The sequence below is a fragment of the Podarcis liolepis genome (assembly GCF_965112155.1).
Source record: "Podarcis liolepis genome assembly, chromosome: 10".
In the NCBI taxonomy this organism is placed as follows: Eukaryota; Metazoa; Chordata; class Lepidosauria; order Squamata; family Lacertidae; genus Podarcis; species Podarcis liolepis.
Window position 1 is genome coordinate 755,442 of NC_139562.1, and position 18,727 is coordinate 774,168.

The 18,727-nt window shown below is 49.4% G+C and overlaps 2 protein-coding genes across 4 annotated transcripts in view; one reads left to right on the forward strand and one right to left on the reverse strand.

Moving 5' to 3' along the window:
• Positions 1 to 18,727, reverse strand: part of LOC310686837 (uncharacterized protein) — a 225,745-nt gene that overhangs the window by 128,040 nt on the left and 78,978 nt on the right. The gene's annotated exons all lie outside the window — the stretch shown is intronic.
• Positions 3,700 to 16,919, forward strand: LOC310686797 (uncharacterized protein). The gene is made up of 10 exons (XM_083461046.1): positions 3,700 to 3,965; positions 6,809 to 7,313; positions 7,505 to 7,586; positions 7,837 to 7,919; positions 8,397 to 8,523; positions 10,220 to 11,521; positions 12,535 to 12,665; positions 12,749 to 13,638; positions 14,060 to 14,722; positions 16,070 to 16,919. Exons 2-9 carry the CDS (start codon positions 6,900 to 6,902, stop codon positions 14,226 to 14,228), a joined length of 3,198 nt encoding a protein of 1,065 aa, XP_083317172.1. The 5' UTR covers positions 3,700 to 3,965; positions 6,809 to 6,899; the 3' UTR covers positions 14,229 to 14,722; positions 16,070 to 16,919.

The following is an 18,727-nucleotide window of genomic DNA, read 5'->3' on the forward strand; positions in this document are numbered from 1 at the left end:
TCGGGCCCAACAGACCGGACCTGACTCACCTCTCACATCAACATTTTGGTCTTCCGAACTCATCACTACACCTAGCCAAAAGGATAAACCCCCCATCCGCCTGAGACTCCGCAAGGTATCGCCGCTCCCCATTTGACAGCTCTGCAGTTTGACAGCTCCACCGCTCGCCGCTCCCCATTTGACAGCTCTGCAGTTTGACAGCTCCACCGCTCGCCGCTCCCCATTTGACAGCTCTGCAGTTTGACAGCTCCACCGCTTGCCGCTCCCCATTTGACAGCTCTGCACTTTGACAGCTCCACCGCTCGCCACTCCCCATTTGACAGCTCTGCAGTTTGACAGCTCCACCGCTCGCCACTCCCCATTTGACAGCTCTGCAGTTTGACAGCTCCACCGCTCGCCGCTCCCCATTTGACAACTCTGCACTTTGACAGCTCCACCGCTCGCCGCTCCCCCATTTGACAGTTGCTCTACTATGACAACCACCATACCCATCCTACTCCTCCTCCATTTCACCACCACCTTTTCCCAGAACTCCACGATCACACATCCTTCTTGCCCTGGACTACAAACTGAATACAAATACCTGAACTTTGGCATCGTTGATATGGTAAAAAGAGGAACATTAGACCGCCTTGGGGATTTCGAATTCTGCTTGCCAGAGACCCGCGTTCTCCTTCGGCACTCCGTTTCACCGATCCTCTCCACACACCAAACCTGGGAACTCTTTGTTCGCTCACCATCTTTCCGACCTCTGGGCAAATTCATACTCACCAGAGACGGGCCTTGGAACCGTGCCCAATGCCTCAATGGCTCTTACGTACTTTTCTCCGATGGTACACCACAACAATCGCTGAACTGGACTGTCCTCGACAACGGTGGCGGAGAGTCAGTCTATACTGACCAGAACCACCCCACAGATCGTTTGATCCACGGATTTTACTGCCAAAGGGTAGATTCCACCCCCCGCCAGACCATTTTACAAGGCATCTGCCTCCGAAGGTACTGCTGCGTCTGGGATATTGGATTAGCCTCCAATTGGGACGGCAAAATGTACCTAGAAGGATGGCACTACCCCGTACCTCCAACAGCAGAATGGGATACCACCGGCCCCCAGAGATGTGGAGGCCTTGCCACAAACTTAACCTACTTGTTGCGCCAAGACCCCCTTCATCCGGCGGGCACCGCACCTCGACAAAGGGGGGAACTGTCAACGTCCCAAAACCCCAACAACAACGACCTCTTGTCCACCTGGCATTCCAACACCTATGTGAAACTGATCTCCCAGATTGCAAAACAAACGACCGCCAACGAATGCTGGATCTGCGCCAACGCTCCCTCACACCTCCACAGTGGCATACCATTCCTTGGAGTGCCCCTCACCTTGGAACAACATCTTTCCGCTGATGTACGGTCCTGGAACCTGACCGCTGTGAACTTAACCCACCAGTACATCTACCTGACCGGACCCGCTACAGGCGACCTCTGCCGGAAATTCAGCGGCAACGACAAAGTCATCGGCGAGAGTACCTGTAAGTACACCATTGATATTACCTTAAGCGGCAGAGTTACCCTATGGCACCAGGGCAATCCTTCTACCCACCCTACTTTACTGTCCGCATGGAAACGTGTGATGAACCTGCCTGATCACTGGGACCCTTCCCCAATTTCCCAGTGTTTCTTCCGCACCTTCAATACTGGGCGCATAGACTCGTGCCTGCAGGGGTTGTTCTGGATCTGTGGCCACCGCGGCTACGTATGGGCCAGCCCCCACTCCCGTGGCACCTGCTACCTTGGACTGATTTTACCTGGCGTCCGTGTTACCCGAGAGCTTCCCCCTGGAAAGAGGCGCAACAAGAGAGCAAAGGACTTGTCGGAACTCTCCGATGTTGCAGCCAACGGAGAAACTTACGGCCGGGCCCTCTTTCCCGCCTATGGGGCCGGCTCAAACCACGTAGACATCCTTAAACTGACTGACATACTACTGAACTTTATGGAAGAATCCAATGCAGCTACCCAATCCATCTTAACTGAATTAACGGAGGTCAGGCAAAATTCCATCCAGAACCGCCTTGCTTTGGACTACGTACTCGCCTCGACTGGAGGGGTTTGTGCCCTCATAGGAACTGAGTGCTGCACGCACGTCACTGACCAGACCTTGAACATCACTGGACACCTTAATAACATCTACAAACTGACCGATAAACTTAGAGATATCCAACATGAGGGCCCGTCGGACACTCAATTCTGGAGCTGGCTACCGGGGTCAACTTGGATAAAACAACTTCTGGGGAACGGCCTCTTGATACTGATCACTGTTGCCATCTGCGTTGTTTTTTTCTGCTGTATGATCCACTGCTTCCCGATGTGCTGTCAAACTTGCGGCTCTTGTCTTCCTATCCTTCGTCCGCGAGCGACCACCATCTACAAGCCACCGGCATCAGAAATCCAATCAACTCCCATCGAGATGGGACCCTTGCACCACCTCCGGACCCTGGACTCTAGGTATGACATGTCAAGCCTCTATTGATTGTGCGGAGAAAAGGATTGCGCGGTTTCCCTACCTACGCAATCTTATCTCCGAAGGGGGGAACTGTCGCCGGAAACCCCCCCCCACTCACTAACACTTGTTACACAAGCACCACACTCACACATGCACACATCTCCCCCTCCCTGACCCTGGGGACGTCCCTTTAGAGGGGCACCCCCTTAAAAAAGCCTTCCGTAAATAAGGAAGCGCTAGCTTGACAGCTTCCCGCTATAGCGCCCCGCAGAGCCCTATTCTTATTATGAGTAGACCGGCCGACCGAGATCCGCTGTCAATCGGCGCCCGCCTCAACCAATCAGCATTACCGAACAGCGCCCCTTGCGGCGGCCACGCAGGTACTGCAGGCTACTGCCGGTCTCCTCCTCACCTTTGACAGCCCTCAATACAAAGCTTCCGAGTTCAATTGACCATGACTGATCTAATCAAAATGTAGCAAGCCGCTTCCTGAAGGCGAAAGTGCTTTGAACTTCAAGGACAATATCCTTTATAAATTCACTAAAAATCAGCCGTACTTCGGATTTTCACCGGACCACTTTTATTCTGCTGGATATTACAAAGGCTATCAGAGGGGGATGGTCTGATATCAAGCGGCCATAATCCCTTGACCGAGCAGTCACGTACTCTGTGTTCCTTCCTGGTATACGTGACAACCTTGATAGCCATCGGTGATGGGCTCAGACGGAAGGCTATCAGGGACATAATGAACTGCATATCATAGTGTATTCCGCGCGGACTCTCACAAAGGACTGTGACCGGATTCCCCTCAGGGGGGCAGGAACTTCGCCCTTTTCCTTTGTTTTTGAATATGGCTCATGTAGGGAGGGGGAAGGAGGCTCCGGCCAGGTGTCTGGACACTCAAGTTACCTGTGCAGCTCCTCCCCAACTCCTCCTATTCCTAATATAATCATGATGTAAATATGATGTAATTCTGAGGGTGTAGCTAAGGGGATTAGTAACTAATAAAAGTTAGGGTCTCCCTTTGTTCGGGGCTTCCATCTTGCTTCACCTCGTGGGCGGTGGGAGTCCTGTCGCGACAGTCTTTCTAAAATAAAGACCGAGCCTACTGGCTGCTGTTTTGCTCTGACTTGCTCTGGTCGGTGTCTTCATTTGCCCAAGAGGACCCTTAAATTTTCCGTTAACAGCCAGAAGTAATCCATAAGCCTCTCCTGCTCCGCCTTCTCGGGATGCCATTGGTGCGTGATGCTCCGGCTCTCGAGAGAGGGAGAGGCGTGAGTTGGGTGCGCTCGGCTTGCCAAGGGTTAAACGGAAACGAGCTGGATTCCTAGACAGGAAAGTAAGGGGGGGCAGGGTCCTCCAGAGCGAAAGCCCAACCCCTCCCTTTCCTGCAAGAAGTCGGGCGTGTGGGGGTCCTGTTGGTTCGGCTCTGCAGAGGCTGCCTGGGGGCGCCTGCTGGGATCCGGTGAGTCTCCTCTCTCCCAGGATAGGGCCCATGGGGAGAGCGGGGGTCCCAGCGCTGCATGGCGAGAGGGGGGCAAGTCAGGGCGCGGAGGGTCGCAGGAGGGCGGCAGCTCTGCTCTTCCTTTGCATGGATGCGCTGCTGGCCCCTTGGATCCAGGAGCGGGGAAATGCATGCAGAGAAACCCCATTCGGATGCATGGATCAGTCCCCTTTTATAACAGAGGTCGTCTGCGGATGGAAACATTTGGACATGAAATATACCCTGGTCCCTAAAATCTCACCTGTGCAAGGAAAGAAGACGGAGGGCAGAGAAGAGAAAGCGCTTCCTCTTGCAGGGCAGAGTAAAACCTGTGGAACTCCCTCCCACAAGAGGCAGAGGCCACCAGTGGTTGCAGGAATTGATGTATAGGTTGGGGGGGTTGCCCCTCCAGCAGATCTCATGCACATGCAGCCCACTACCAAAATCAGCACAATCACTTTTGTGACTTTTGTGATTTGTCCCCACAAAACACTTCATCACAGTTTCTTCCTGCCTATTCAAAGGGCCTTTGCTGCACAATACGAAATGTAACAATTCAGTGATTAATGTCTCTATGTACTGGCTCACTGGGGAAACTTCAGAAATTCCAATAGACATGTGAGCTCAGCTACTCAGCAGCCCCTCTGCCTGAGTGATAATCCCGGGCATCCTGATGAAGACAACTTGGCTGGGAAACAGGGAAATGTAAATATCTCCTTTTTTTCACTTGATGGGTGTTTGGTGGAGAGCAAGGGGAACCATGGGGCAGGGTCCAGGATGCTCAGATTCCTGCCACCAGACCTCCCCTTTCATGATGTAACCTTGATGTATGAGTGATGTAGTTGGGGGGGGGCATAACATGGGGATTAAGGGTAAAGGGATCCCTGACTGTTAGGTCCAGTTGCGGACGACTTTGGGGTTGCAGCGCTCATCTCACTTTATTGGCAGCCAACATTTGTCTGCAGACAGTTTCCGGGTCATGTGGCCAGCATGGCTAAGCCACTTCTGGCGAACCAGAGCAGCGCACGGAAACACTCTTTACCTTCTCACCACAGCAGTACCTATTTATCTACTTGCACTTGACATGCTTTTGAACTGATGGGTTGGCAGGAGCTGGGACCGAGCAACGGGAGCTCACCCCATCACAGGGATTCGAACCGCCAACCTTCCAATCGGCAAGCCCTAGGCTCTGTGGTTTATTAGTGCCACCCGCTAATAAAAGTTTGGGTTCTCTCTTGTGTGGGGCTTCCATCTTGTTTCACCTGATGGCAGGTGGGAGTCCTGTGGTGACAGACTTCAATCAAGACCAAGCCTACTGGCTGCTCTTTTGCTCTGGTATTCCTGGCTGGTGTCCTTGTTTCTTGTCCAAGGGAGCCCTCAGATTTCTCCGTTAGCACAATCAAGGTGGCGTTCAAAGAGGAGGAGACCGATCTGTGGAGAAGGAGGAGAGGGCGATGGGGGGCTCCTCTGCTCTGTCTCCCCCACAGGAGGCTGTCATGAGACAAAGGTTCTTGAGAGCAGGAGCAGCAAGCCCTACATCTTTCAAGCCTGCTGGCTGTTAACTGTTAACAGCTAATTGCTGTGTCACTGTAACTCAGGATTCATCTCGAGTGATGACTCATTTTCCCCTTGCCTTTTCCTGTAAGACCTATTGCAGTCGTTAAGAGTCGTCAACAGGCTCATCTCAGCTATCTGCCAATCACCCATTCCCACCACCCTTCTGAGTAATACCCCTCCCCATCTTCTCACTATATAGAAGGATCTGGCAACTTCTGTTTCAGTGTATCTGAAGAAGCGTGCATGCACACGAAAGCTCATACCAAGAACTAACTTAGTTCGTCTTTAAGGTGCTACTGGAAGGAATTTTTTTATTTTGACTATGGCAGACCAACACGGCTACCTACCTTTAACTCTCCCTAGAAAAGTAGCCAGTCTCTCTGTGGGCCTCAGGAGCTGAGTAGTATTGCTTTGTGTTGTTGCTGTGAATGTGTAGCGGAGTTGCCTTCAAGGGCAGTTCCACACAGAGAGCGTTGCCACCATCCCATCTGGTGCAGAGCAGGGAAGACCAGGACCATGTCCTCTCTGTCCCGAAAGGTCTGTGGGGTGGGGAAGTAGCCCGAGCTGGACATGGGCACCTGAGCCTCAAGCGACCATGATGGACCCAGGAGTGCCCTCAAGTATTCATGACTGGGGAGGGGGAGTGTTAAGCAATGTAACATCATCATCGTTACTGCTTGTTCCCTGCCTGCCACCTGAATTTCCAAGAGCAGATTACAATTTTCTTTAAAAAGCATAAGAACAGTTGAAAACGCATTACACTCATAGAAAGGCGAGTTCCACTTTATTTGCTTTTGAGTGCTGACCTTTGACCCCACCCACATGTCATTTGGCCCTCAGAAGTTAGCCAGATAAGGAAATAAATGGGCTCTGAAGTGGGGTTGGGCAGGAGAGCAACTCTTGAGGAGTCCTGGGTTAGGACTCCCACTATAACCCAATGCTCAGATAACACTCAGTACAAATGACTCACTTGTCAATCACAGTTCTGACTTCATTCCTTGATTGAAAACTCTGAAAGGCAGTAGCAACCAGGCTGATTCATCTCTTGGAAAGACCAACAGTTCCCTGCACATTTTGCATGGTCATTTTCCCTCTAGGAGGGCTGGAGACTTACTTCACCTTCTCCTTTTTATAGAAACCTCAGAGTCTGGGTTGTGGTGCAGTCCAGAGCTGGCTCTTCCAAGACTCATACGTACTTCCTCACGGAACATTTTTCTCCTCCAGGCAATATGTCAGTTTTGTAACAGAACAATGTATTCGGTTTGTAGAATTCCCTAGCACCTCTGATTTGGACAGACAGAACTTGGCAGAAGATCAAGGGATTCCTTCATCTCTCTTGGAGGCTTCCTGAGAGCACAGATGGATGAGCAAGACTCAGCTGGCCCTGAAGCAGGAAGAGGCCAGGCCATGGAAACGGGGAGCAGTGGGAGATTCTGGGGAAAAACTGTGCAGAAGATCCCGGGAGAGGAGGACACTCTCCACTCAGAGGTGCAGAGCAAGCAATTGAGGCAAATCTGCTATCAGGAGGCCAAAGGACCCCGGAAAGTTTGCAGCCGACTTTACTGCCTTGACCATCAGTGGCTGAAGCCAGAAAGGCACACGAAAGCTGAGATGCTGGACCTGGTGATCTTGGAGCAGTTCCTGGCTGTCCTTCCTCTGGAGATGGAGAGCTGGGTGAGGGAATGCGGAGCAGAGACCAGTTCCCAGGCAGTGGCCCTGGCCGAAGGTTTCCTCCTGAGTCAGGCAGAGGAGAGGAAGCAAGCAGAACAGCAGGTGAGAGAGACTTTCCTCTGGATACCCCAAAGGGGCTCCGAACGTGAGTGAGAGTATCTGAAAATTCTCCATCCTTTTTTTTGGAAAGCAGCCATTGAATGTTATCAGATTGCCCTTCAGTTTTTGCCTCTGTCATTCCTTTTCTAACTCTTCTTCATATTCTCTGTTTTGAATCTTTGTTGCTATTTCAGAGACAGGATCTCATTGCAGAAATGGGCCCAGATTCCTCTGAGACCAAAAGGACTCCGTTGGACACCAGAGAGAGGCTGCTGGGTAAGGAAGGAGTCCGTTCTCCGTTTGGTCCCTCTCTGTGGATATCAAAACGAATCCATGGGTTCTTTTCCTCTTTTTTTTTGGGGGGGGGGGGTTAGACACTTGGGGCCAGGAGCACCAAGGAGGGAGATGTATTTTTAAACCCAACTAAATTATGAAATGGGTCCAAATGTCCAGAAGCACTCAGAAGGTGAGACTTTTTGGAGAGCAGCTGCACTCCTGGCTTCCCACTTACCTCTGTCTCTCACAGGTGACCAGATGATGCCAGCAAGACCTCCTCTTCCATCTATTCCTGGTGGTGAAGGAGAAGCAACGGCTGTGGAAGCAGCTCAGGTAGAGGGAAGGAGCCCTGTGGGGAAGGGGGCTGAGGGGTGGGGCAGCCAGGGTGCCTCTGGCCCCCCGAGGAATCTCTCTCCTCCTCTTGGCTTCTGCCAAAACTTCTCTGAAGGCAACTTTGTCAAGGGCAGCCTAGACAGAAGCCAGGAGGCTGGGAATGCCATTCGAGAAGCTTAATGTGCTGAGCATAAGGAACAGCCACCTTGCCTTAACTCACCTTCTGACGGTCAATAGGATGATTCATAAGTCATTGTTGTTTTACTTGTAGAGTTATCATTGAATGCTAAAACAGGCTTCTAAGCAGTTCATCAAGCCTCAAAAATAGTTCCCAGGAATCACCTATCTTGTCGCATCAGTTGCACAATGGGGTTTCCCCACCTTCTCCTCCCCCCTTTTAATGCACAGAAAGAAACAGCAATGTGTAGCAGACAACCTTAGTGCTGTCTAAAAAGGACCTCTTCATTTCTCTCTTAGGGTCCAGTGTGCTTTGAAGACGTCGCTGTTCATTTCACAGATGAGGAATGGGCGTTGCTGGATCCTGACCAGAGAGCTCTGCATAAGGAAGTAATGGAGAAGAATCACAGGATTGTGGCCTCTCTCAGTAAGGCTCCCTTGTGGATCATGACCTCTGTTTGGAAATTCCATGCATATCTCTCTCTGATAAGCCTCCCTGGTTTTGAGGGAGTTCTGCAGGGCCACTTGCAGCACCTGGGATTCTAATACCCCCCAAACTCACCTTAAATGGAGGGCTATCAGCATGTTTTGACCGTGGACATGATGAAGCCAACATAGACATTGCTGAGAATGAAATGGGAACATGCTGGGAATCTGAGGTCAGGAGAACACATCTTTGTTGACACTGTCCTGCCTTCTATTGCCCAAAATCTTCCTGACATGGAGCATGTGGAAGGCATTGAGGGTTTTTCCCCCTAATGGTTGTAATTGTCCACAATTCACTTCACAAACTGCTTGCTCAATGCACAATCCTGATAGACCTTCCTCTTGGCATTGAAGAGTTAGTAACACATTTGCCTTGCCAATACACTTGTCCAGGTCAGCATCGATGAAGAGGTTGTTGGTTATGGTAGAACCTCCTAGGGAGACAAAATCATCCACCACCTCCAGTGTCTGAAACTCCCATAGGCGCATTTTGCAACAGGGAATTTCATAGACACGAGCAGTTTCTGAGCTCTGCGCGCAGTACTGCACCTAAGATTTCAGATTAAAACTGCGGAGTGGAAGGAAAGGAGGACCAAATTCTGCCTCCCCACCTCCAGCTACTCTCTGAAGGCTGAAGGAGAGACCTGTCAAGGTGGTGTCTGCTCTTTGCAATAAACACCCTCTGCTCACTCAGAGAGATATTTACAGTTCTTTATTTACATATGTATGAACAGCTACAGTTCAAAATCATGCATCTGAATCTGACCAGTCAGATTTGGGGAGTGGCTTCCTTCGGCTCCTTCTCCAACCCAGTAGATGTGGGAATCTCGCAAGACGTCTTTGATTCTCTCCTCGCCTGTGCCAAAGGCACCGCTTCCCCTTCTGTTCCTGAACTCCCTGGTTGGTGGCAGGGCTCTCCAGTACTGCAGAGCCCTGACACCACTTGACTGCTCTCTGCCTTCTCCTCCCCTACTTCGTCCATCATTTCCCTGTTTTCCCTGTCTGACTGTCCCTGCTCTAATACTCCCCCTTCCCTTGACCCAAGGGCTGTCTGTCCCGTGACATCACCCCCCACTAAGCCCCCCCATCTGTCTCGCTTTCAATGTCTTCTGAGGATCTGAAACCTACAAGTGGTGATATATCTGTGGGTGCGTGCATTGTGTTATTGTATGCAAACTCTGCCAGGCTCAATTTCCTCAAAACTTCTCTCTGTGTTCTCCCCTTGCCTGTCTGTCCCGTGACAAGACCTTCTTAAAAAATCAGGGGGTGGGGGTGGGCAGGGGAAGGACTAGACCATGTGAAAAATGAACATATTATTTTAGCTGCTGTTCATTCATAGAATCATAGAGTTGGAAGAGACCACAAGGGCCATCGAGTCCATTCCTTTTCAGCTTTGTATTTTTGTCATACGAAAGTGCACCTAGACATTCCATTTTTGAGCCCATAACCTAGGTATAAGGTCCTCTTTATGTCCTAGCTTTCCTATCTCTGTTTCTAACACTGACCACCTCTAGTGTGTGGTCAGCAATGTTGATGCATGGAATTCTTCCTCTATCACAAGGGTTAGTGATCAATATTCAATACAGTGGCACTCCATTTCTTCCTGCAGCTCTAATCCATTTCTTTCTTCATTGCAGGTGGTGATGATTTGGAAATTGAGAGAGAGGATGCCCATGACAGAATCCACACAGAGGAGAAGCCATTGCCACTCTTGGAGTGTGGAGAGAGCTTCAGTCACAGCTCCCATTCGACTACCCACCAAAGAAATGCTATTGGGAAGAAACCCTCTCAGTTCTCTGGATGGGGAAAAAATTTCTGTTGGAATGAAAGTCTAACTTCACAGGAAATAATTCCCACAGGGGAGGACCCACTGAAATGCTTGGAATGTGGAAAGAGCTTCAGTAAGAGTGCACATCTCATTTCACATCAAATAATTCATACAGGCGAGAAACCCTATCAGTGCTTAGAATGTAGGAAAAGCTTTAATACAAGCAAAACCTTCCGTAAACATCAGAGAATTCACAGGGGGGAGAAGCCATTTGAATGCCAAGAGTGTGGAAAGAGCTTCAGTCAGAGAACCCATCTCACAGCCCATCAAATAATTCATACAGGTGAGAAACCCTATCAGTGCTCAGAATGTGGGCGGAGCTTCAATCACAGGACGACTCTCACGGTCCATCAAAGGATTCACAGTGGTGAGAAACCCTATCAGTGCTCGGAATGTGGGAAGAGTTTCACTGTGAGCTCCCATCTCACTTCCCACCAAAGAATTCATACTGAGGAGAAACCATATAAATGTGTGAATTGTGGAAAGGGCTTCACCCAAAAGGCAAGTCTCACTTCCCATCAAAGAATTCACAGTGGTGAGAAACCCTATCAGTGCTCGGAATGTGGAAAGAGATTCTCCCAGAGAGCCAATCTCAGTTCCCACCAAAGAATTCACACAGGGGTAAAACCATATCAGTGCTTGGAATGTGGAAAGAACTTCAGTCTCAGGGCCCATCTCACTACCCATCAAAGCATTCATACCAGGGAGAAACCCTATCGATGCTTGGATTGTGGAAAGAGCTTCCTACAGAGAGCCGATCTGACTTCTCACCAAAGAATTCACACAGGGGAGAAACCATATCAGTGCTTGGAATGTGGGAAGAGCTTCACTGTGAGCGCTGGTCTTACTTCCCACCAAAAAATTCATATTGGGGAGAAACCCTATCAATGTGTGAATTGTGGAAAGAGCTTCACCCAGAAGCAAAGTCTCACTTCCCACCAAAGAATTCACAGTGGTGAGAAACCATATCAGTGCTTAGAATGTGGAAAGAGTTTCTGCCAGAGAGCCAATCTCACTTCTCACCAAAGAATTCACACAGGTGAAAAACCCTATCAGTGCTTGGAATGTGGCAAGAGCTTCAGTCTGAAGAAAAGTCTCACTTCCCACCAAAGCATTCATACTGGGGAGAAACCCTATCAATGCTTGGATTGTGGAAAGAGCTTTGTAAGAGGACCAAGCTCATGGCTCAGCTCACCAAAGAATTCACAGTGGTGAGAAACCCTATCAATGTGTGAAATGTGGAAAGAGTTTCTGCCAGAAAGCCCATCTCACATCCCACCAAAGAATCCACACTGGGGAGAAACCCTATCAGTGCTTGGAATGTGGAAAGAGCTTCAGTAAGAGGACTAACCTCATGGCCCATCAAAGAATCCACACTGGGGAGAAACCCTATCAGTGCTTGGAATGTGGGAAGAGCTTCACCCGGAAGGACAACCTCACTTCCCACCAAAGCATTCACACAGGGGAGAAACCTTATCAGTGCTTGGAATGTGGAAAGAGCTTTGGTAAGAGGACCAAGCTCATGGCTCACCAAAGAATTCACAGTGGTGAGAAACCCTATCAATGTGTGAAATGTGGAAAGAGTTTCTGCCAGAAAGCCCATCTCACATCCCACCAAAGAATCCACACTGGGGGAAAACCCTATCAGTGCTTGGAATGTGGGAAGAGCTTCAGTAAGAGGACTAACCTCATGGCCCATCAAAGAATCCACACTGGGGAGAAGCCGTATCAGTGCTTGGAATGTGGAAAGAGTTTCAGTAAGAGGACTAACCTCATGGCCCATCAAAGAATCCACACTGGGGAGAAACCTTATCAGTGCTTGGAATGTGGGAAGAGCTTCACTGTGAGCACTAGTCTTACTTCCCACCAAAAAATTCATATTGGGGAGAAACCCTATCAATGTGTGAATTGTGGAAAGAGCTTCACCCAGAAGCAAAGTCTCACTTCCCACCAAAGAATTCACAGTGGTGAGAAACCATATCAGTGCTTAGAATGTGGAAAGAGTTTCTGCCAGAGAGCCAATCTCACTTCTCACCAAAGAATTCACACAGGTGAAAAACCCTATCAGTGCTTGGAATGTGGAAAGAACTTCAGTCTGAAGAAAAGTCTCACTCATCACCAAAGAATTCACAGTGGTGAGAAACCCTATCAGTGCACGGAATGTGGAAAGAGTTTCTGCCAGAGAGTCAATCTCACTCATCACCAAAGAATTCACACAGGTGAAAAACCCTATCAGTGCTTGGAATGTGGCAAGAGCTTCAGTCTGAAGAAAAGTCTCACTTCCCACCAAAGCATTCATACTGGGGAGAAACCCTATCAATGCTTGGATTGTGGAAAGAGTTTCTGCCAGAGAGCCGATCTCACTTCCCACCAAAGAATTCACACAGGAGAGAAACCATATCAGTGCTTGGAATGTGGAAAGAATTTCCGCCAGAAAGCCCATCTCACATCCCACCAAAGAATTCACAGTGGTGAGAAACCCTATCAGTGCTTGGAATGTGGAAAGAGCTTCAGTCATAAGCAAAGTCTCCCTTCCCATCAAAGAATTCACAGTGGTGAGAAACCTTATCAGTGCTTGGAATGTGGAAAGGGCTTTGGTAAGAGGACCAAGCTCATGGCCCATGGACGAACTCACAGTGGTGAGAAACCCTATCAATGCTTGGATTGTGGAAAGAGTTTCAGCCAAAGGGCCAATCTAACTTGCCATGAAAGAATTCACACAGGGGAGAAACCATATCACTGCTTGGAATGTGGGAAGAGCTTCAACCAGAAGCAAAGTCTCACTTCCCACCAAAGCATTCACACAGGGGAGAAACCTTATCAGTGCTTGGAATGTGGAAAGAGCTTTGGTAAGAGGACCAAGCTCATGGCTCACCAAAGAATTCACAGTGGTGAGAAACCCTATCAATGTGTGAAATGTGGAAAGAGTTTCTGCCAGAAAGCCCATCTCACATCCCACCAAAGAATCCACACTGGGGGAAAACCCTATCAGTGCTTGGAATGTGGGAAGAGCTTCAGTAAGAGGACTAACCTCATGGCCCATCAAAGAATCCACACTGGGGAGAAGCCGTATCAGTGCTTGGAATGTGGAAAGAGTTTCAGTAAGAGGACTAACCTCATGGCCCATCAAAGAATCCACACTGGGGAGAAACCTTATCAGTGCTTGGAATGTGGAAAGAGCTTTGTAAGAGGACCAAGCTCATGGCTCAGCTCACCAAAGAATTCACAGTGGTGAGAAACCCTATCAATGTGTGAAATGTGGAAAGAGTTTCTGCCAGAAAGCCCATCTCACATCCCACCAAAGAATCCACACTGGGGAGAAACCCTATCAGTGCTTGGAATGTGGAAAGAGCTTCAGTAAGAGGACTAACCTCATGGCCCATCAAAGAATCCACACTGGGGAGAAACCCTATCAGTGCTTGGAATGTGGGAAGAGCTTCACCCGGAAGGACAACCTCACTTCCCACCAAAGAATTCACACAGGGGAGAAACCATATCAGTGCTTGGAATGTGGAAAGAGCTTTGGTAAGAGGACCAAGCTCATGGCTCACCAAAGAATTCACAGTGGTGAGAAACCCTATCAATGTGTGAAATGTGGAAAGAGTTTCTGCCAGAAAGCCCATCTCACTTCCCACCAAAGAATTCACAGTGGTGAGAAACCATATCAGTGCTTGGAATGTGGGAAGAGCTTCAGTAAGAGGACTAACCTCATGGCCCATCAAAGAGTTCATACAGGGGAGAATAATAGAATTTTAGACCTGCAGGAGACTTCTGGGTCGTCTAGTCCACTGCAGGACTCTCAACTAAAGTTTCCATGACACATTGCCTTCAAACTTCTCCTTACAAACCTCCAAGGAAGGAGAGTCCACCACCTTCCAAGGGCGTCTCTAATTTGAAGCCATTGGTTTGGGTCCCAGCCTCCAGAGCCGGTGAAAACAAGCTTGTTCAATCTTCCACCTGACAGCCCTTCCTGTTCCTCAGAAGGCTTGGCTCCCCAACGCTTAATTGTCTTGCTCACCCCCCTCTGCACACCTCCCAGCTTGTCAAAATCCTTCTTAAATTGGGGCACCCAGAACTGGACACAGGACTCCAGGTGTGGTCTGAACAAGGCAGAAGAAAGTGGGGCTGTTACTTCTCTTGATCTGGACACTTGACTTCTTTGGACGCAGCCTAGAATAACAGCCTATTTTGCTGATGTTGACTCATGTTAGTCTTGTGGTCCACTAAGACTCCAGGTCTTTTCCATATGTACTACTGGCAAGCCTGGTATGTCCCTTCTTATATTTGTGCAGCTGATTCGTCTTGCCCAAGGGTCTGCAACCTTTAAGACAAAAAGAGCCACTTGGACCCATTTCCGAAGGGGAAAAAAAAACTGGGAGCCGCAAAACAAGTCAAATGTAAATAACCACACATTCTTCCCCTCCCCCATTCTCTCTCTTTTCCCTGAGTCTATTTCAGATAGCAAAGAGGGGTATGGTACCTCTCATATCCATTTTTTGCAAAGCACCATGTGCATAGAGGGCATTATACAAATTAATACATAGAAAAGTGTCTGTCCCTCCCTGCAGTTCAACTCCCTCTCTTTTTACTAACAGTACATATCCATTCCTTCTGCTGGTGCAACTTTCTCATCATTTCTACATAGCAGCATTTATAAACCAGTGCCAGAGAAACTGGGTGAAAGGAAGGTGAGAGGGAAGAGATATGAATATTTATGTGTGTATATGTATACATACATACACCTGCACAATTACAGGTTTGAAGCCAACTTAAAATAAAAAGAGCTGGTAAGCAAAGGAATCTGTGGTGCTTTCCATGGGATCCGGGGACATGTCAGCTAATACTCTTCCCTTTCTTCTTCATTTGCTTGTCTCTGCAGCAAATCTCGAGGGGGAAGGGAGAAGGGCAGGAATTGCATAGGCACGAGAGAATGGGGAAATCCCGCATGCAGGATTTTGGTGCCTAACAGCCCCCCTCCCTCTGCAATTGCGCTCGTGCTCCCCCGCCTCTCCTGCTGGCTACCTCTGGACCCCCTCCTCGTCACTGACGTTATTCACCCCTTCCTCCCTGACAGGGAGGGCCGGCCCATTTTGTGGTTCACCTCAGGTGCTCTCCCTCAACTCGGCAGCCACTCAGAAGCAAGGCACGGGAAAGGATCCCGAAGCACCACCGCCACCTCTCTCTCTCTCTCTCTCTCTCTCTCTCTCTCTCTCTCTCTCACACACACACACACACACACACACATACCGCCCCGCCATCTCGAGCGCGCTCTCTCTCTCCCTCGCCTCAGGTGCCGCGCGCGCGGGGCTGAGGAGAGCGTGGCCTGGGTGGGCGGGGGAAGCTATGAGTCGTGAAGCCGCCTGGCAGAACTTCCCTCCAGCGGCGGCAGCAGCAGCAGCAGCAGCAGCAGCAGCAGCCCTTCTCTGGCCGCCGCCGCCGCCTCCTCCTCCATCCCAGCAGCCGCCGCCTCTCGAGCTCCGCTGCCGCCGCTGCCTTGCTTTGCCCGGCTCGGCTGCCCAGCTCCATCCCCCTCCTCTTTCTGGCGCTTCTGCTTTTCTGCTCAGGGTCCCCGAGGATCTGCGGAGCCGCGGCAAAGGTGCAAAAGAGCCGCATGCGGCTCCGGAGCCGCGGGTTGCCGACCTCTGGTCTTGCCTAAGAGCAGAATCTTACCTTTCTTCTTAGTGAAATTTATTGGATGCCTTCATATACCACCTGTTTCTTCAAGGAGCTCAGTGTGGTCTTAAGTCATTCTCCCCCTCATGGTTTAATCCTGACAACAACCCTGTGCGGGAGGTTGGGCTGTGAAGCCATCACCCAGTGACTGAGTGGGGATTTGAACCCAGGTCTCCCAGTTCCTAGTCCAAAACTCTTAAGCACTGCACCCCACTGGCTCTCGAATGAGACTCTTAGAAAGTGCATGCATGCGCATTTATTGAAAGTTTCAGTGCAATGTCTTGGTGTTTGTATTTAAAGTTTTATACGCATGTATCAATGACATTAATATAATAATGGTAATTACAGTAGAAGAGTAAATTTTAGGAAATGCTAGATGGTGATAGGGGTAGTTTGGAATGCTGGGATTGAGCAATTGAATGGATCAATTTCCACATAAATCACAAGATCTAAAGTATAAAAACAAAACACCAACACCAACACCCCCCCCCAAAAAAACCCAAATTCAAGAGTCTGTTCAGCAGCCTCAGCTTTTGCAGCTGGAGTCAATCCAGGCTCTGCCCTCCCAGGCTAGGTGGAAAAGGTCTCTAAGGAGAGAGCCCGTCTTCTGGGACTTGCAGCCAAGATGGTTGGCTGCCACCATTGGAGGGTGGAATGGAATGGGACAGTGGTGGCAGTTGTGGAGCAGGGTTGGTTAGACCTGTAGTAGAGAAACAGCATTATAATCCCCGTTGTTGCAGCTGTAGCAAAGTTTCAAAAGAAAAAGAAAAGAAAAGAGAACATTTGAAACCACATGTTTATGTCTCTTTTTTAAATAAATCAGTTTAATGAATCGATGCACACTTCCTCCTCTGTTATGTTTGGGGTGAAGTGTTGAAGAGTCCTCTGTGGTGGCAACAGGAATAAAGGGGAGTTTGGCGGAAGATCCATCTCCTAGCCGTGCACCTTGAATGAAACGGGAAGGTGGCCCAGGGGTGGGTGGGCAGGGCCAGAGCCCCTCTGAGCAAAGGCGGTGGGGACTCAACATGGGGAGATAAACTAGAGGACACTCGGAGAGTACAAAGCGCTTCATAAAAACCAACTCTGCTGTCTTTACAACATCCCTATGAGGTGGACCTGTAGCCTTTCCCCATTAATGTGGGAAGTCGAAGAGAAGAGGAGGAGAGCAGAGAGGGGTGTGAAGCAGAGACTCTGTCCCTCTGCCCTCTTGCAAGTTGCACACACACAATGCGCTCTGATTTGCGCTGCTCATTCACATCTGTTTTAGTCCCCCAGGCATTTACTGAAACGGTCTAGGTGCTGATTTTTAAAGTACATGATGTTGTTGTTGTTGTTTAGTCGTGTCCGACTCTTCGTGACCCCCTGGACCTGAGCACGCCAGGCACTCCCGTCTTCCACTGCCTCCCGCAGTTTGGTCAAACTCATGCTGGTAGCTTCGAGAACACTGTCCCACCATCTCGTCCTCTGTCGTCCCCTTCTCCTTGTGCCCTCCATCTTTCCCAACATCAGGGTCTTTTCCAGGGAGTCTTCTCTTCTCCTGAGGTGGCCAAAGTCTTGGAGCCTCAGCTTCAGGATCTGTCCTTCCAGTGAGCACTCAGGGCTGATTTCCCTAAGAATGGAGAGGTTGGATCTTCTTGCAGTCCATGGGACTCTCAAGAGTCTCCTCCAGCACCAGAATTCAAAAGCATCAATTCTTCGTCGATCGGCCTTCTTTATGGTCCAGCTCTCACTTCCATACATCACTACTGGGAAAGCCAGAGCTTTAGCTATACAGACCTTTGTTGGCAAGGTGATGTCTCTTGCTTTTTAAGATGAAGAGTTGGGATTTGATATCCCGCTTGATCACTCCCCTAGGGAGTCTCAAAGTGGCTAACATTCTCCTTTCTCTTCCTCCCGCACAACAAACACTCTGTGAGGTGAGTGGGGCTGAGAGACTTCAGAGGAGTGTGACTGGCCCAAGGTCACCCAGCAGCTGCATGTGGAGGAGCAGGGAATCAAACCCGCTTCACCAGATTACAAGTCCACTGCTCTTAACCACTACACCACACTGGTAGTTTGTCAAGTATTTGATAGTGGTTGCTTTTTTTATAGTTGACGGGATTTAAGAGGGGGCTTTGAGCTATGTGTGCTGCCCTCATACTGGAGCAGAGCGAAGGAAGTTGCCCTGCAGAAGGGGCAGGCCAGCCTCTCCCAGCGGACAGAGAGAAGTCCCAAGTTTGGAGCAATGAATAACCTGGTTCAATACACTCCTTCGGAACCCTGGGAGTCCCTTTCACTGAGACACTTTTCTGGAAGGGGCACCTGGAGGCTGCAAAACTTAAAGCGCAGGAAGCTTGTGGGGCACTAATGAAATTCTGCCTCACGGTGGGTGGACACTTATTAGAACCTGTGCTGAAAATTAGAAGCTGAGCTGAGGGAAGTCTTTGGGGGAGGGGAGGGTGGGTGGGAGGGGGGAGGCGGTAAATAATGAATATAATATGTTTGGATATGTTGTTGAATTGCTAATAAAATGTTTTTTAAAAAAATAAAATAGTTTAAAATAAAATAAAAATAAAAATAAAATATATAAAATAGTTAATTCACATTCTGTTCACAGAAGGATCCCAGAAGGCAGACTTAGGTTACAAAATATACACACCTGGAA

Bases quoted from the DNA above. Each gene is read 5' to 3' on its own strand.
- LOC310686797 (XM_083461046.1), top strand. From the start codon at position 6,900: ATGGATGAGCAAGACTCAGCTGGCCCTGAAGCAGGAAGAGGCCAGGCC. The intron at 7,587-7,836 runs GTAAGGAAGGAG...TGTCTCTCACAG, and splicing joins CACCAGAGAGAGGCTGCTGG to GTGACCAGATGATGCCAGCA. The intron at 11,522-12,534 runs GCATTCATACTG...TCATCACCAAAG, and splicing joins AAGTCTCACTTCCCACCAAA to AATTCACAGTGGTGAGAAAC.